At 41.1% G+C, this 19,013-nt stretch overlaps 1 protein-coding gene across 33 annotated transcripts in view; it reads left to right on the plus strand.

Annotated features, from left to right (window-relative positions):
• MACF1 (microtubule actin crosslinking factor 1) overlaps nt 1-19,013 on the plus strand; it is a 406,463-nt gene that overhangs the window by 193,362 nt on the left and 194,088 nt on the right. For all 33 annotated transcript variants that reach the window (XM_030823503.1, XM_030823500.1, XM_030823502.1 and 30 more), the window contains 13 exons: nt 4,955-5,121; nt 6,234-6,346; nt 6,454-6,560; nt 7,111-7,230; nt 7,378-7,473; nt 8,119-8,246; nt 8,333-8,426; nt 8,638-8,792; nt 10,310-10,586; nt 15,570-15,698; nt 16,429-16,506; nt 17,123-17,284; nt 18,717-18,821. In XM_030823503.1, coding sequence (XP_030679363.1) covers nt 4,955-5,121; nt 6,234-6,346; nt 6,454-6,560; nt 7,111-7,230; nt 7,378-7,473; nt 8,119-8,246; nt 8,333-8,426; nt 8,638-8,792; nt 10,310-10,586; nt 15,570-15,698; nt 16,429-16,506; nt 17,123-17,284; nt 18,717-18,821 — 1,731 coding nt within the window. The remainder of the gene's footprint in view (nt 1-4,954; nt 5,122-6,233; nt 6,347-6,453; nt 6,561-7,110; nt 7,231-7,377; nt 7,474-8,118; nt 8,247-8,332; nt 8,427-8,637; nt 8,793-10,309; nt 10,587-15,569; nt 15,699-16,428; nt 16,507-17,122; nt 17,285-18,716; nt 18,822-19,013) is intronic.

The raw sequence follows: 19,013 nt of genomic DNA on the forward strand, positions 1-19,013 counted from the left end.
TATGGCATGTCTCAACTAAGTTCTTGCAGGGCAAGCATGTCTACTTTTTTTGTTTTCCACCTTTTTACCTGGCCAACTTCTACTTATTAAAACTCAGCACAGATGTTGTTGTTGCTGAGCAATCCTCTGGCATTGCTAGTTTGGATTACTTGCTTACTTACCTCTGTCACAACATTGATCTCTTTGTATAGTAAATTGTCTCCCAGGTTAAATTGCTTGAACTTGAGGCCTGAGGCTGTGTTTTTTTATTTTGAGATATCAAGAACTTAAGCACAGCTCCTGGAATATAATGGTTGCTCAAAAAATATTAACAGAATAAGTAAATGGTGTGTCTTTTCTTGTTCTTCTCCATGGTGCCTGTCATAGTGCTAAGATGTTGTTCAGTCAATACTTACTGAATTATTAGGAAAACATTCAGCTTCTGGGAATACTTCAGAGAAGCAATTAACCAAGCTTTGGGAAGTGTGAGTTGAAAGGAAATTCAAGTGGAATTTGCATATTCTCAGGCATAATGTTGAGGCTGTTCTCCCTCTCCAAATGGCTTCCTCCTCAAAAAACCCAGATGAGGGAAAAAGATCTCTGAAACTAAAGCTGGATTTCTGCATTTGGGAGATTAAGGTAAAAGCTTCTGCATAGCCCAGAGGACAGTACTGTGCACACATATCATGTGTGAGTATACAGAAAGAGATTGATGAAAGCCAAATTTAATTACTGAGATGGTTGTGATGATAATCCCATTTTTCTCATCCAGTTTACAGTCTAGGGAATGGCCCTAATCCAAACAGCGTATTTTTTTTTCTTTCCATAGGGATCCAAACATCTATCTCATTACAACTATGTTTAAAATCTTAAGTAAAGCTGTTCATTGAAGTAGTTGTAGTGCAATATACAGAAATACTAGGAGATGAGAGATGTTATCAGAAAGATTATGGCTGTAATGAACACACAATATCAATTAACTAACTGGAATTTCATTTTTGGGTAAAGAACCCAAATACTCAGATTTTGTTTTGCTTATTCAAGTTCTGTCTTGTTTTACATCAACAAATCTATTTCCTGTTCCCAATAATGTTTTACTTTAATATGTACGTGAAGCAGCTACAGTGAAGGCAGTGGGATATATCAATGTTGCATTTAGCCAGTGAAATAGGTAGCTAGAAATGTTAAGGGGAACTGAAATAGAATTGGTACTAGGAAGAAGCTGTTTATAGGAAGAGCCGTGATCCATTATTGGGTCCTCGGCTCTGCAGCTCCATAGCTTCTCTCCCCACTACCGCCCCTCCCCCAGCCCCAGGTAGACCTGGAGTTGATTAAGTTTTAGGAAATTGACTCACACTGATCACATTTGCTTGAGATTGGTCGATGTGAATTTATTAATTTACAAAATAAATTTTAACTGCCAAGTGATTCAAGAATTTGAATTGGCCACTTACTGCTTTTGTTGCTTTAGAATATCTATATGGGAAGCAAATAATAATCTGAAGGTTGTCAGGTGAACATGGAGTCAGAGCAGAGAGGTGGTGAGTGGAGGAATGATTTGTAGAATGGTCTTATTAGTTGGCATCATCAAAGTAGAATAGTCTGATTTCTTCTGTAGAAATGTACCTGTCAAGGGCATGAGATCCCATGTCCCTTGAATCTGCTGGGTAGGGTACAGTTTCACCTTCATAGGCATGGAGGCAGTACTTCCTGGCTTCCCTTTTCTGTACTCAGTGCAAGCTTCCTATACTCTTCTATTCTCACAGTCTTTCTTCAGACATCTTAGTAATATTTAGTAGCCTGCAGCTTTCTTTTATTCTAAATATAGTGTTAAAGTTCCTGGCCCTTTTTTTTTTCAATTTTAAAATATCATCTGATATTTAATCTCATCTATTATGAGTTTGTAAATTCAGACACTTGGAGATGACTTATTATTGACTTCTCCCTTGTATTGATCACAAGGGAAGCTACTACTTTCATGGTACTGCACCTGATAGAGATGACTGAGAGACAGGATGTTCTATTGACATGCCGGTGTTTTCTCTGCCCCAAACACCCAGACCAAAAATTGTGTTGGGTATGCTGTCTTATTATTATGGGAAGGGAATACATGTACTCTCGGCACTATCTACATCATCTTATTTAATCCTTATAATGATCCTTTGAGAAAGTTATTACCCTATTTTAAATATGGGGAAAATTGGGCCAGGAGGCTTACATGGTTTGCCTGAGGTCACATTTCTAGTAAATGCCTTCTTTCAAACACGTATCTGTCTGAATCAAAGGCTTAACATTTTTCCTTGTTAACAAGGGTTATTATTATTATTATTATTTTATTATTTTATTTTTTTGAGACAGAGTCTCACTCTGTTACCCAGGCTGGAGTGCAGTGGCGCGATCTCGGCTCACTGCAAGCTCCGCCTCGCGGGTTCACGCTATTCTCCTGCCTCAGCCTCTCCAAGTAGCTAGGACTACAGGCGCCCACCACCACGCCCGGCTAATTTTTTTGTATATTTTACTAGAGACGGGGTTTCACCGTGGTCTCGATCTCCTGACCTCGTGATCCGCCCGCCTCAGCCTCCCAAAGTGCTAGGATTACAAGCGTGAGCCACCACGCCCGGCCTAACAAGGATTATTTTTATAGTTTTTATTATAAAAATAAAGTGTGGTCATTACTCGAAGTCTGAAAAAAAGAAGAGTAGGAAGAAAAACTAAAGTCATTCATAGTCCCGCTCCAGAGGAGACAAATGTAAACTTGTTGCACTTTACACACTGCTTTGAATTAGCTAAGTAACCTGTCTACAGATTCTAGGTGGGCTTTATCCCAGAATACTTTTTATTTTTTTTGAGACAGTGTCCCGCTCTGTCACCTAGGCAGGGGTGGTCTCGAACTCCTGACCTCAGGTGATCCGCCTGCCTCGGCCTCCCAAAATGTTAGGATTACAGGTGTGAGCCACTGTGCCCAGCCCCCAAAATACTTTTATTTGCTTATTTTTATTATTTCACTTATTTTTATTATTTCATTCATAAACCAAGTTATCATTAATTAAAACATGTTAAGGTCCCACCATACAACCAGCACAACACTAAGTGCAATGGGCAATGCACCGAAGGATTATGATCAACAAGTCTCAGATTTGGAAGTTATTTCGTTCACAGCATCTTAGTTTCTGCTTGACACGTCCAGTGGCTCGGAGCTCTCCCACATAGGGTTTGCTGTTCAGTTTTATATTGCTTTGGTTGTTAAGATGTGGTGCCAGCCCCCCTCAGGAAACCTGCAGTCTAGGGGAGATAAGATTAAATATATGAAATAATAGTCTGTAATGCAAAATAACATTTATTTATTTATTTTTATGTTTTTGAGACAGAGTCTCAGTCTGTCACTCAGGCTAGAGTGCAGTGGCACAATTTCAGCTCACCACAACCTCCACCTCCTGGGTTCAAGCGATTCTTGTCCCTCAGCCTCCCAAGTAGCTAGGACTACAGGTGCACGCCACCATGCCTGGTTAATTTTTGTATTTTTAGTAGAGATGGGTTTTCACCATGTCGGCCAGGCTGGTCTCGAACTCCTGACCTCAGGTGATCTGCCTGCCTCAGCCTCCCAAAGAGCTGGGATTACAGGCATGAGCCACTGTGCACAGCCCAAAATAACATTTAATTAGATGATGATACAGACTGTCAGTGCTGTGGGAGTTAGACAAGTAAGAATCGAAGGAAGACCGGCCTTCAAATAAGGAAGAGATGAGGGAACTCTTACTTGTTGAGCATAACCCTGAGTTTGGGCTAGGTGCTTTAATGTGTAATCTCGCTGATTATCACAGCAACCCTGAAAAGGTGGTATTAGTCCCACTTTGCACGCACGAGACATGCACTTTTTCCTCACCTGCATTACGATCTCTCTAAAATAGGTCTTGTGCTGTATTTTGGAGATTTCTTAAAATAGCTTTTTTTCTCATTTTAAAAATGTACAGGATGTAGAAAATTTGGAAAATATAAAAATCCCCTGTAATGTTACTCCATAGAGGTAACTATGATTATTAGTTTGCTGTATTTCTCACATATATAGTATTTGCACCTGTGTTGCATACATAGGTGCACGTGTATGCTTTGTACATATATATGACTATATACTTAAATGTATATTTTGTATGTCTTTTATACAAAATAATCAAGATTACTATATACATTATTCTGTTTATATTCTTTTTCTTAAATTTGGTAATCATTGTCCTATGTCATTAAAATTTTCTTTGTAAAACTTTTTTATTTTTTTTTTGAGATGGAGTCTCACTCTGTCATCCAGGCTGCAGTGTTGTGGCATGATCATACTTCACTGCAGCCTTGATCTCTCGGCCTCAAGTGATCCTCTCACCTCAGCCTCATGAGTAACTGGGACTACAGGCATGAGCCACTGCACCTGGCCTGAAATTTTCTAAAGCATAACTTTTTAAGTGCTACAAAGAATTCTATTCTGCTATAATTGTGCTATGATTTATAACCAGTCAACCCCTCATTAGAATTTAAGCTTTTTATAACTTTTTGCTAAGTCACATTTATTATGCTTTGATAAATATTCATGTATAAAATTATTTGTTTATATTTCTGATGACTTCCTATCAAGTTGTATGTATGTTTTAAGACTTGATTCAAAACTGACATCCAGAGAAGTTATGCCATTTTATACTCTCACTAGTGGTGGTGTATGATGATACCCAATTTTAGATCTTCTCTCCAATCGTGAATAATATCATTAAAAACAAACATTTCCTAATTTGATAGGTGAAAAATTACCTCTCATGGTTTTAATTTGCGTTTCTTTGACTAGCAAGAGGGTGAATATATGTTGGAATAGTCCTCTAAAGTGCTTCCAGCCTTGGATCTTCATTTTACTAAGAGCCATAATGTATGGAGAAGAGAAGGCTAAAAGACTTTGTCTTACTTATAGTGAATTATTCTGTGTCCCATCTTTTGGCAGATCTCTGACATCTACATTAGTGGAGAATCAGGGGATATGTCAGCCAAGGAGAAACTACTCCTGTGGACCCAGAAGGTGACAGCTGGTTACACAGGAATCAAATGCACCAACTTTTCCTCCTGCTGGAGTGATGGGAAGATGTTCAATGCACTCATTCACCGATACCGGTAAGAACAGTGGAATTTCTGTGCTCCTGCAGGGCTTTTTCTCATCTCTTGTTTGTAATTAGTTATAATGCTATTTCCACCTCCTCAACCAAAAATCAAAGCTTTGATTCATTTGTTCATTTGAAAAAGGAATATTTATTTAACTACTTTCCTAGGAACTGGACACAAGTAGCAGTGAAGAAAACAGCGAAAGTTCTTGCTCTCATGGAACTTACCTTTTCAGTAGGGAGAATAGGTAATAAATGTATGCCATCAAGCAGTGGTAAATGCAATGGCAGGATTAGAAAGTGGCAGAGGTTTGTGGTATTTTGGACAGAGTGGTCAGAGATGGCCTCTTTGGGGAGCATGTTAGTGCAGAGCCATGAGGGAGTGAGTCATCCAGCTTCTGGGGTCAGAGTGTTCCAGTTGGAAGAAATACAAGTGCAAAGGGCCTGGAGTGAGGGCTTGCTTAGAGTGGTTTAGGAACAGCAGGTGGCTGAAGTGAGGTGAGGAAGATAGGAATTCTGAATGACAGAAATCAAAATTATTGAGTTCTTAGTGGTCATAAACATGCCCCAATTTTCAGTTCTAACTGATGATATTTTTCCCATGACATTCAACAAACCTAAACTGTATGTTTAAGTTTAGTATTAGGGAGCACTGGGCCCCTGGTGTATACTTAAAAATGGAATTTGGGCCGGGCCCGGTGGCTCACACTTGTAATCCCAGCACTTTGGGAGGCCAAGGCGGGCGGATCACGAAGTCAGGAGATCGAGACCACGGTGAAACCCCGTCTCTACTAAAAATACAAAAAAATTAGCCGGGCGTGGTGGCGGGTGCTTGTAGTCCCAGCTACTTGGAGAGGCTGAGGCAGGAGAATGGCGTGAACCCAGGAGGCGGAGCTTGCAGTGAGCCGAGATTGTGCCACTGCACTCCAGCCTGGGCGACAGAGCGAGACTCCGTCTCAAAAAAAAAAAAAAAAAATGGAATTTGTACTCTTCTAAACCTCCTGCTTTTTCTCTAACTCACTCAGTGTTTTTCAGCTCTGGGAACTTTTAGGAGGTTTTCTTTGTGTGAACTCATGTGTGATGTGTAGATGGTGGCCTTTCATGTGCCTTGCTGGACTTTTACAGACCCGATCTGGTAGACATGGAGAGGGTGCAAATCCAAAGTAACCGAGAGAATCTGGAACAGGCTTTTGAAGTGGCAGAAAGATTGGGGGTCACTCGCCTGCTGGATGCAGAAGGTGAGAGGAAGTTTACTGAACTTGAGTAAGGAACATGTATTCGGTATTCCTTCTTCTGGCAAGTTCCTTTGTTCTGACTAAGAAATTTCTTGTCCATTCTCTCTCAGATGTGGATGTGCCATCTCCAGATGAAAAGTCTGTAATCACTTATGTGTCTTCAATTTATGATGCCTTCCCTAAAGTCCCTGAGGGTGGAGAAGGGATCAGTGCTACGGTAAAAGAACATTTTCCTAGAAGGCCTTCTGATTTTGATTCATTTGGGTGAAATGCATTGCTTAGACACTTTCTTAAGCACTTATGGTATACTCGTGGTATCAAACTATATATCCAGTGTCTTTATCATACATGGACATTATCCTTGGCCCTGGAAATGAGTCTAGATATTGCTAATTTTGTAACAATTAGCATAGACTATTTGGTGCTAAATGCCAGCAAAGACTGTCCCTTTCATCCCCAGCTGTAATTCAAGATGAGGAAGTGTTTTATCAGTCACTTATATATCAGCTTGATTAGGTAGATCATGGCTTTTTTCAGAATATTTTTAGTAGCTTGGTTTGTAGCCTTTCTTAGTGTCAGGAAATTGAACCCCATCCTGAGAGCCCTTGAGGAGCTTTGAAACTGGTACTGTGAGCATTAAACTGAACAGCATCTAGGCAATTAAAGGAAATGGATTTTATATAGTTTGGAGTGGCCTGAGCTACTTTCTCTTGTGCTTGTTTTGGCTATTGCTAATCAGGTGTGTGATGTTTACCTTCTGGCAATAGGAAGTGGACTCCAGGTGGCAAGAATACCAAAGCCGAGTGGACTCCCTCATTCCCTGGATCAAACAGCATACAATACTGATGTCAGATAAAACTTTTCCCCAAAACCCTGTTGAACTAAAGGTAAAGTCAAGGACTTTAATTTTTTTGGTAAAATCTTTCTAGGGAGTAAGTCTCCAAGCTTATCACTGCTGGCTTCTAGGTGAGGTGGTATGAAAGATTGGGTCCTATAGTTTGTGTCCATTTATTCACCAAATATTAATTTTATAGGCACTTTATAACCAATATATACACTTCAAAGAAACAGAAATTCTGGCCAAGGAGAGAGAAAAAGGAAGAATTGAGGAATTATATAAATTACTAGAGGTAAGTGAGCTTATCCTTTGCTGAGACTTGGGGTTTGCTGGTCTGTACTGTTGTTGCTTCTTGATTATAGATTCCTTGTATTCTCTTCCCAAACTGCATTAATAGAAGTACTCTCCTGGTGACAGATAATAGCACCACTCTCAGGCTGGTCTTAAAATGTTGTGGTAAAGGGGCAGTGTCAGCCATCTCTGTTTTTTAAAGGGTTTATTGAAAAATGGCATATATTTATTCAGAAATCTTGAGTTTTGTGGACAAATTTTTCTGCTTCTCAGAGGGAAGCTAAATCGGTGGAAAGAAGAGCGACTTCTATTCAGAATTTGATTCCTAGAGAATTTGAAGTTGTAGAAATGAGAATTTAACCTTGCTAGAATAAAAGTTATTGAAGGGAAAGGAGGATTTATAGAAAGTGTAAAAGGAATGGAACGACTTAGAGTAGGTAGTCCCTGCATTCTAGAGGTGACTTTTCTGCTCTTTACCTCAAGGGTGAAGAACCTGATACATATTTGATTGTTTTTCCATGTTAGACAATAGGAAAAACTGCTGAATAGCTGAGTAAAGAAGCAAGAAGTGATGTGCAAATAATAAATCAAAACTGGGACAAGAGGGCATGGCCGTGTTTTTGGACTGAAAGAGTATCTCTTTCAGGTGTGGATTGAATTTGGCCGAATTAAACTGCCTCAAGGTTATCACCCTAATGATGTGGAAGAAGAGTGGGGAAAGCTCATCATAGAGATGCTGGAACGAGAGAAATCACTTCGGCCGGCTGTGGAGAGGTGGGTCCAGATCCTGAGAGTGGTCTGACATTATTTATTGAGCTGCTGTGAACCTTGCACATGACTATGGTTTTATCTTATTTCAGGCTGGAATTGCTGCTACAGATTGCAAACAAAATCCAGAATGGTGCTTTGAACTGTGAAGAAAAACTGACACTAGCTAAGAATACACTGCAGGCTGTAAGTCTCTGACTGTTTTGTCCAACATCTGTGTCACATGTTTCCTGCTTCTCACCCTCTGCTCTAATTGTTGAAGTTAGCAATCGAGGAATCCAGATGTATTATTTCCCTTTTTTTTTTTTTGGAACTGCAGTAGACTTCTTGGCTCCCTCTGTCCTAGTGAGTGGGGCAATGGAAGTTTTCCCACTGTTATTCTCTCTTCCTGTCTCAGGATGCTGCTCACTTGGAATCAGGACAACCGGTACAATGTGAGTCAGATGTCATTATGTACATTCAGGAGTGTGAAGGTCTCATCAGGCAGCTGCAGGTGGATCTCCAGATCCTGCGGGATGAGAATTACTACCAGCTAGAAGAGCTGGCTTTTAGGTGAGGAACAAGGGACTCAAATGGAGGGCTTGCTTGCTTACTGCTAAGGCTCATGGATCAAGAGTAGAGCAAGAGTCAGGCACTTACTCTTTTAACCTGGACATTTGAGGTCAGTGTCTCAATGGGGATACTACAGGTATCTTGGGCAGGAATGTTTTCTCAGTAGAGGACAGTTTCCCTTTATTGCAGCTCCATCCCACTAAGTACCTATAGGATTACTTCAATCATTGTGGACTTTTGTAACATCCCACGTACTTTATTTTAATTAATCAAAGACAGGATCTCACTTTTGTTGCCCAGGCTGGAGTGCAGGGGCACAATCATGGCTCACTCCAGCCTCGACTTCCTGGGCTCAAGCGATCCTTCCACCTCAGCCTCCCAAGTAGCTAGGCCTATAAGCACAGGCTGCCATGCCTGGCTAATTTTTGTATTTTTAGTAGAGACAGGGTTTTGCCATGTTGCCCAGACTGATCTTAATCTCCTGGGTTCAAGCGATCCTCCTGCCTCAGCCTCCCAACGTGCTGGGATTACAGGCGTGAACCACTATATCTGGCCCATTCTTATATATTTTAGAACGACCTGCAGGGTTGGGACACAACACAACTTCTGATTTAGAAACATTGGTGATCGATCACATTCTTTTTATAGGGGAGAAAACTGAGACCCACAGAAGATGAAAATTGTGTAAAGTCATGTGGCTAGTTTTTTATTTTCTTTTTTTTTTTGAGATGGCATCTCGCTCTCTAGCCCAGGATGGAGTACAGTGACACGATCTCGGCTCACTGCAACTTCTGCCTCCTGGGTCCAAGTAATTCTCCTGCCTCAGCCTCCGGAGTAGCTGGGAGTACAGGCGTGCACCACCATGCCCAGCTAATTTTTGTATTTTTAGTAGAGACGGGGTTTCACCATGTTGGCCAGGCTGGTCTTGAATTCCTGACCTTGTGATCCACCCACCTCGGCCTCCCAAGGCTAGGACCCACATCTCTTGACCCCTAATCCATTGTTTGTTTTATTATACTATTTGGGAGTTATATAAATAGTATTGTTACCTTCCCTCCAGTTAACACTGTAATTTGGCATTTGTCTTAAAAAAAATTCTGAACTAGATGAAGATGTTCATAATATCACCTTATATTCATATAACACTTTTTCTAAACACTTTTCCTTATATGATCTCATTTTTATTTTTTGTTTTTTATTTTATTTTTTTGAGATAGGGTCTTGCTCTGTCACCCAGGCTGGGATGCAGTGGTGTGATCTCGGCTCACTGCAACCTCCACCTCCTGAGTTCAAGCAATTCTCTTACCTCAGCCTCCTGAGTCACTGGGACTACAGGCATGTGCCACCACACCCGGCTAATTTTTGTATTTTTAGTAGAGACAGGGTTTCACCATGTTGGCTAAGCTGGCTCATTTTTATTTTTATCATATCTTTGTCAAATGGATAAGGAAGATTTTATTTTTAAAAACTATACTGTAGGTTTAAATCCTTTCTTTTTTACTCTTGTTCCATTTCAGGGTCATGCGTCTGCAGGATGAGCTGGTCACCTTGCGTCTAGAGTGTACAAACCTGTACCGGAAGGGTCATTTCACGTCACTTGAATTGGTTCCACCCTCTACTTTAACCACCACTCATCTGAAAGCAGAACCCTTAACCAAGGCAACCCATTCTTCTTCTACCTCCTGGTTCCGAAAGCCTATGACTCGGGCTGAACTTGTGGCTATCAGCTCCTCTGAAGATGAAGGCAATCTCCGATTTGTGTATGAACTACTATCTTGGGTAGAAGAGATGCAGGTGGGTGTATATCCAAAAGCTTATGCAGTACACTGATGTTTACTGGATCTAGAAGCTTATCTAAGAGGACCAAATTGCTTTGTGTTCTCTGTGCATATTCCCTTAATTATTATTATTCTTTTATTTGAGCGATGGGGTCTTGCTATGTTGCCCAGGCTGGACTGGAACTCCTGGGCTGAAGTGATCCTTTTGCCTCAGTCTCTTGAGTAGCTGGGACAATAGGTATATGCCACCATACCTGGCTTGACTTTCTTAATTATTGATGCTGCCTGAGACCCAAGCCCCCTTCTCCTTAAATCTTGCATGAGTGAGGTTGGTACAAATTCTCACAGTCCCATATCGAATAGCAAATGGTTTTCTCATTTGAAACCCTTTGGAATCTTTTCCCTCAGCTAACTGTACTCTGAGTGAGAGCTTGGTGAAAATTGCAATGTCTATACATCTGTTATCTTTTTTTTAAATTAAAAAAATTTTTTGTGGGTACATAGAAGGTATGTATATATTTATAGGATACATGAGGTATTTTGATACAGGCATGTAATGCATAATAATCACATCATGGAAAACGAGGTATCCGTCATCTCAAGAAATTTATCCTTTGTGTTACAAACAATCCAGTTATACTCTTTTGGTTATTTAAAAATGTATAGGCTGGGGACCGGGCGCAGTGGCTCACGCCTGTATTCCCAGCACTTTGGGAGGCCTAGGTGGGCGGATCACGAGGTCAGGAGATCGAGACCATCCTGGGTAACACGGTGAAACCCCGTCTCTACTAAAAATACAAAACATTAGCCAGGCATGGTGGCGGGCACCTTTAGTCCCAGCTACTCGGGAGGCTGAGGCAGGAGAATGGCGTGAAGCAGGGAGGTGGAGCTTGCAGTGAGCCGAGATCGTGCCACTGCACTCCAGCCTGGGCGACAGAGCAAGACTCCATCTCAAAAAAAAAAAAAAAAAGTACAGGCTGGGCACAATGGCTCACACCTATAATCCTAGCACTTTGGGAGGCCGAGGTGGGCAGATTGTGTGAGTCCAGGAGTTCAAGACCAGTCTGGGCAACATGTGAAACCCCATCTCTATGGAAAATTAACCAGATTGGTGCACACCTGTGGTCCCAGCTACTTGGAAGGTGAGGTGGGAAGATCACTTGAGCTTGGGAGGCAGAGGTTGCAAGTGAGCCAAGATCGCACCGTTGCCCTCCAGCCTGGGCGACAGAGCAATACCCCATCTCAAAAATAAAAGATTAAACAAAAAAATGTACAACTAAATTATTTTGACTATAGTCATCCTGTTGTTCTACCAGATGCTAGGTATTATTCATTCTTTAACTATTTTTTTTGTACCCACTAATCATCCCCACCTCCCTCTGATCCCGTACTGCTCTTCCCAGCCTGTTTTGATTTATACATCCCACAACTAAGTGAGAACATGCGGTGTTTGTCTTTCTGTGCCTAGCATATTTCACTTAACATAATAACCTCTAGTTCCATCCATACTGTTGCAAATGACAGGTTCTCATTCTTTTTTATGGTTGAATAGTACTCCATTATGTTTAAGTACCACATTTTCTTTCTCCATTCGTCTGTGATGGACACTTAGGTTGCTTCCAAATTCTGGCTATTGTGAATAGTGGTGCAGCAAACATGTGGCAATGCAGATCTCTTTGATACACTGATTTCCTTTCTTTTGAGTATATACCCAGCAGTGGGATTGCTGGATCATACAGTAGCTCTATTGTTAGTGATTTGAGGAACCTCCAAACTGTTCTCCGTAGTGGTTGTACTAATTTACATTCCCAGTAACAGCATACGAGGCTTCTGTTTTCTCCATATCCTCACCAGCATTTGTATATTGCCTGTCTTTTGGATAAAAGCCATTTTAACTGGGGTGAGATGATATCACATTGTATTTTTGAGTTGCATTTCTCTGATAATCAGTGATGTTGAGCACCTTTTCATATGCCTGTTTGCCATTTGGTGTTATGGTTTTTTTTTTGTTTTTTTTTTTGAGACGGAGTCTCGCTCTGTTGCCCAGCCTGGAGTGCAGTGGCGCAATCTCGGCTCACTGCAAGCTCCGCCTCCCGGGTTCACGCCATTCTCCTGCCTCAGCCTCCAGAGTAGCTGGGACTACAGGCGCCCGCCACCACGCCCGGCTAATTTTTTTGTATTTTTAGTAGAGATGGGGTTTCACCGTGGTCTTGATCTCCTGACCTCGTGATCCGCCCGCCTCGGCCTCCCAAAGTGCTGGGATTACAAGCGTGAGCCACTGCGCCCGGCCTGCCTGTTTGCCATTTGTATGTCTTTTGAGAAATATCTGTTCAAATCTTTTACTCATCTTTAATTGGATTATTACATTTTTTTCCAGTAGAGTTGTTTGTGCTCCTTGTATATTCCAGTTATTAATCCCTTGTCAGATGAGTAGTTTGCAAACATTTTCTCCTATTCTGTGGGTTGTCCCTTTTTTTTTTTGAGACAGAGTCTCGTTCTGTCTCCCAGGCTGGAGTGCAATGGCACGATCTCGGCTCACTGCAACCTTTGGATTCTAAGCAATTCTCATGCCTCAGCCTCCCAAGTAGCTGGGATTATAGGCACGCGCCACCATGCCCAGCTAATTTTGTATTTTTAGTAGAGATAGGGTTCACCATGTTGGCCAGGCTGGTGTCAAACTCCTGACCTCAGGTGATCCACCCGCCTCGGCCCCCTAAAGTGTTGGGATTACAGGTGTGAGCCACCACACCCGGCCTGTCCCTTTCCTTTGTTGATTCACTGTGCAGAAGCTTTTTAACTTGATGTAATCCCATTTGTTCATTTTAGCTTTGGTTGCCTATGTTGGTGTGGTACTATTCAAGAAACTTTTTCCTAGACCAGTGTCTTGGAAAGTATTTCTGGTGTTTTCTTATAGTGGTTTCATAGTTTAAGGTGTTTATCCATTTTGATTTGATTTTTGTGTATGACGACGAGGGACAGGGCTCAAGTTTCATTCTTCTACACATGGATATCCAGTTTTCCCAGCACCATTAATTGAAGAGACTCTCCTTACCCCAGTGTATGTCCTTGGCACATTTGTTGAAAATGAGTTCATTGTAGGTGTATGGATTTGTTTCTGGGTTCTCTATTCTGTTCTGTTGGTCTATGTGTCCATTTCTAGGCTAGTACTATGCTGTTTGGTTACTATAGCTCTGTAGTATAATTTGAAGTCAGGTAATGTGATTCCTCCAGTTTTGTTCTTTTTGCTCAGGATAGCTTTGGTTATTTTGGGTCTTTTGTGGTTCTATATAAATTTTAGAATTGTTTTTTCTATTTCTGTGAAGAATATCTTGGATTTTTTATAGGGTAAATCTGTTTTTTTATTATTATTCTCTCATTGACAGTGGAATTTATTCTTCATTTTTTGTTGTTGATTGTAACTTTTTTTTTTTTTTTTTTTTTTTTGAGATGGAGTTTCACTCTTGTTGCCCAAGCTGGAGTGCAATGGCACGATCTCGGCTCACTGCAACCTTTGCCTCCCGTGTTCAAGCGATTCTCCTGTTTCAGCCTCCCTAGTAGTTGAGATTACAGGCATGCGTCACCACGTCCAGCTAATTTTTTGTATTTTCTTTTAGTAGAAATGAGGTTTCACCATGTTAGCCAGGCTGGTCTTGAACTCCTGACCTCAGGTGATCCGCCCACCTCAGCCTCCTAAAGTGCTGGGATTACAGGCGTGAGCCATCGTGCCCAGCCTCAACTTTTTTTTTTTTTTTTTTTTTTTGAGACAGAGTCTCACTCTGTCACCCAGGGTGGAGTGCAGTGGCGCGATCTCCAATCACTGCAACCTCTGCCTCCTGAGTTCAAGCCAAGCAATTCTCCTACCTCAGCCTCCCAAGTAGCTGGGATTACAGGCGCCCACCACCATGCCTGGCTAATTTTTGTATTTTTAGTAGAGATGGGGTTTCACCATGTTGGCCAGGCTGGTCTCGAACTCCTGACCTCAGGTGATCCAGCTGCCTCAGCCCCCCAAAGTGCTGGGATTACAGGCGTGAGCCACTGCGCCCGGCAATCATAGCTCTTAAGTTTAAGCAAGGCTACTATATTCCGCAGTTCCAAGGGGCACTATTTACATGTGTTCAGTGATAGTGATTCAAATTTGATATTGCCCTTATCTTTCTAACCGTTTTGTTTTATATTAAATTCTTCCTATGTCCACGTAATATATTTCCCATTTTAACAATAAATAAAAATATCCCAAAATAAACTGGTTTTTTTTTTTTTTTTTTTTTTTTTTTGAGATGGAGTCTTTCTCTGTCCCCCAGGCTGGAGTGCAGTGGTGCGATCTCGGCTCACTGCAAGCTCCGCCTCCCGGGTTCACGCCATTCTCCTGCCTCAGCGTCCCGAGTAGCTGGGACTACAGGCGCCCGCCAACACGCCCGGCTAATTTTTTGTATTTTTAGTAGAGACGGGGTTTCACCGTGTTAGCTAGGATGGTCTCGATCTCCTGACCTCATGATCTGCCCGCCTCGGCCTCCCAAAGTGCTGAGATTACAGGCTTGAGCCACCACGCCCGGCCTAAATAAACTGTTTTAAAATTATCTTCCATTGGCCAGTAGTTGATGTCATGAAATGAAGCTAAATATTTTCAGATACTTCTTTGTTATATCAGTTATGATTGTGAAATGAAAAGACTCCATAAAGAGAAATGCCTAAACTGTAAAGTTAAGCATTTTAAGCCTGTGAAGTTCCCTTTCCCTTCTGGTTGATTACTCCAGGAATGTATACTAATAATGCAGCAGCAAAAGGCTGCTCTGTTGTATAATTGGTGGGCTCTGTTCTCCTGCTTCTTAGCGGCGATGATGGCATAATTTTTTTGTAAGAGGCTGTAGATTGAAGGAGATGGCCTAGATGTCCTTTTGCTCAGTCCTCTACCCCTTGCTTCCTTGTCCTAACATTGGTTCTGACCATTTTTCTACCAAACCAGCAGTAAATTATGTCATATATATTTTTTCTTTTTCAGATGAAACTGGAGCGAGCAGAGTGGGGCAATGACCTGCCTAGTGTGGAGTTGCAGCTAGAAATGCAGCAGCACATCCATACCAGTGTAGAAGAGCTGGGCTCAAGTGTCAAGGAGGCCAGGTTGTATGAGGTGCGTAGCCTTCAGAATCCACATTACAGGAGGGATTTGGGTGGAATGGATGAAAGGACAGTACATACAATAAAGCTGTATTGAAGGAGGAGGGTGCTCTGGAAAAGAATAATGATGATGAAGAGCGGTTTATGACAAATTCCCTTTTCACATGAAGTGTGTCTGTTAATCTTTGAAATAAACTTGTGACAAAAGTATTTTTATTAACCCCTTTTTACTAAAAAGAAAAGTGATACTGGAAACTGAGGTCAGAATTAGTAAGTAGTGGATGCAGCATCCAAACTCAGGCCCTCTGCCTCTGTAAATTCAGGTACTTTTTACTTCCCCATCTGCCTGCAGTTGAGTGCTGGTATAGAGAAACTATTCACACAGTTTCCTCTCTCCTTCAGTCACTGTTCTATCTTCCCATTTTATATTTCAACTCTTCCCTTCAAAAAAGCAATTGAGTGGGAATCATCAGGCATTGGTTTTGCTTAGAAGCCTACCAGAATTGCTGGAGACACAGGATAGTGAGGTCTGTTATTTGTAATGACCCTGCTCAACTGTTGCCCACTTAGTGCTGCTCCAAGCTATAAAATATGACTCAGAAATTTGTTGTCTAAGCTTCTGTTTTCTTAGAGCAACAAATCCATATCTCTATCTAGACATAATATTTGCATAGTTGCAACCATAACACATAGTTTACTTACTGTTTCTCTAATGTATTTTTATTTCATTCTTTTTTAATCAGGGAAAGATGTCCCAGAATTTCCATACCAGCTATGCTGAAACTCTTGGAAAGCTGGAGACACAGTATTGTAAATTGAAGGTGAGTTTCTGTCGATTCTCTTACATTCTGCTCATAGAGAGTCTGGTTCCCCCCAATCAACTCTCTTCCCTAATTCAGAAATCTACTGGTTTGGCCCTGTTTTGGTTTTCTGCTTATTAGGTTATATCGTTTACTATGCACTTATTCATATGTATTATAACATTTTCTCAATTTTCTTAATGGGTCAGAAACTACTGTTCTTGAAAGTTTTAAATAAATAGAACCTATCCTAGGTATTGTGCTTCAGCAAATGTGTGGCTATATGTGCTTTGAGACACCAAAACTAAAAGTTTGAGATTTGTAGAGAGGGGACTTTCCCTCTGATCTGTTGTTTTTCATCCCTGTTTATCAAGATTGTCCAGAGTAGGACAGCCCAGGACCATTCTTTATCCAGGGAGCACCACAAAGGCCTTATGAATTCTGTCTTCTACTTAGGATTGAGAAGAGTTCTGGGAGTCTTATATCAAACTTGTACAAAACTTGAATCTATGGGGAAAAATCCGGAGATTAAAAGCAAATTCATTTCCTGAGTTATTCTCTCCTTTGATGTCAAATGTGCTATCTTCTACAGATACAAAGGCTGGCAGTCTAACCTTATAATCCTTGTTTTGTCTAGGAAACTTCTAGCTTCCGGATGAGGCACCTTCAGAGCCTGCATAAATTTGTTTCCAGAGCTACAGCTGAGCTGATCTGGTTGAATGAGAAGGAGGAGGAGGAACTAGCATATGACTGGAGTGACAACAATTCCAATATCTCAGCCAAGAGAAATTACTTCTCTGTGAGTCTAGCACAGCAGCAGGCCTGTCATATTTATTTAACAGCAGCAGAAGGAGACGGGCTAGTCTGCTGAAAGCTTGGGTGGCTGGAGTTGCACTCTGCTAGATAGTAATAGGGGCCCTACTTAATGCGTCCATGCATGTGAGAAGTGTAAATGGAGAGAGGGACAGTAGAACCCTAGAGTTAATTTATCTAGAATGCATTTAGAATGGCAGTGTCTTGGGTGAATAGAGCAGCAACCTGTAAATTGAGTCATTTCAGAAGCAATACAGCATTGTGTTTAAGATTATAGGCTTTGGAGTGCCTAAGTTCAAATTCTTATTCTTCCACTAACTAGCTCTATAACCTTGGGAAGTCATTTAATCTCTCTGGACCTCCATAAAATGAGATAATAGCACCACTTCAAAGCTACCCCCTCCCCTAATAGCACATATTCCCCAAGCGTTGCATTAAAGATTAAGATTTAATAAGCTAATCTAGACAAAGCATTCAGTGTAGTATTGTTTAACTGGGATATACTCTGTACTTTCCACAAATTTCTGAATTCTCCTTAATTATTTTATTAACTTTTTTGTTTCAATCTCTTCGTTTGTAAAATGGGAAGGGAAATTTAACATCGGACAACAGGACACTGCTTTTTATTCTTTTCAATGAAAGATGTAGACAAGTTAGGATTAGTTTTTGCTACTTTTAGTATTTTCACACTCAGAAGATTTTTAAAGATTTTGTAAACTATGCAAATAGGGAGTTTCTTGTTTTTGTTTTTAACATGCACTTTAGATACTTTAATTCTATTGATTTAGGGTTCTTAAAAAATATAGGCTTCTCCTGATTGGAGAATGGCATACGATTCTACTGAATTAAAGAAGGAAGAATTGATACTATAATAACAATAAACAGGCTGTGTGAGAACTGAAATTAGGGTATAACAGAGATATAAAGAAAGTGCTCTGAAAGCATAGTAAGGATCAGTATCCAGCTTCACAGAAGAGCTGGCATTTAAATTGAGCCCTGCAGTTAATAGAATTTAGAGCCAGTGGAGAGCATTGTAGGCTGAATAGTCTAAGCAAAGCCAACCAGTCATTGATACCCATGTCCTGTTGTGTCATGTACTGGTGTGGGTGCTGACGTGCAGGAACTGTCCACTCCAGTCAAGTTATCTCCTTTCTCTGGTCCAATGCTTATTCTGTGTTCCCCCATTTTACTCACATCTGGGTCACGTCCCATGTCCTTTGTGAATCATTTTCCAATAATTCCAGTGTTTGTGCCCTTCTCTGAAATCCTCTGGCATGCACTGTTTATACATCTCATTTTGCCACCAATTCTATATTGTAGGTTCCTTTAAAATAGGGGAGGGAACACAGCTTTTATTTATGCTATCCGCTCCCCACTGCCAAGAGCACTTATGCTGTAAAATTGAATTCAATTTTCAGGAGTTGACAATGGAACTGGAGGAGAAACAGGATGTGTTTCGTTCTCTACAAGATACAGCAGAACTACTTTCACTTGAGAACCACCCAGCCAAGCAGACAGTGGAGGTGTGTGACTTGAGAATGTGTGAAGGTCAAATGCTGAGAGGTTGTTGTTATAAAAGTGTTCAAATTAGAGACTTTGTTCCACTGAAGGACTTGGAGGAAGTGTCAGGGAACATTTGTCTTGAGTCTTCTCTCTTTTCATTCCTGACTGTTCCTATGTCCCTCAAAAGCCTGCAAACATTTTTGTTAGTCTAA

Source organism: Nomascus leucogenys, chromosome 12, assembly GCF_006542625.1.
Source record: "Nomascus leucogenys isolate Asia chromosome 12, Asia_NLE_v1, whole genome shotgun sequence".
Lineage (NCBI taxonomy): Eukaryota > Metazoa > Chordata > Mammalia > Primates > Hylobatidae > Nomascus > Nomascus leucogenys.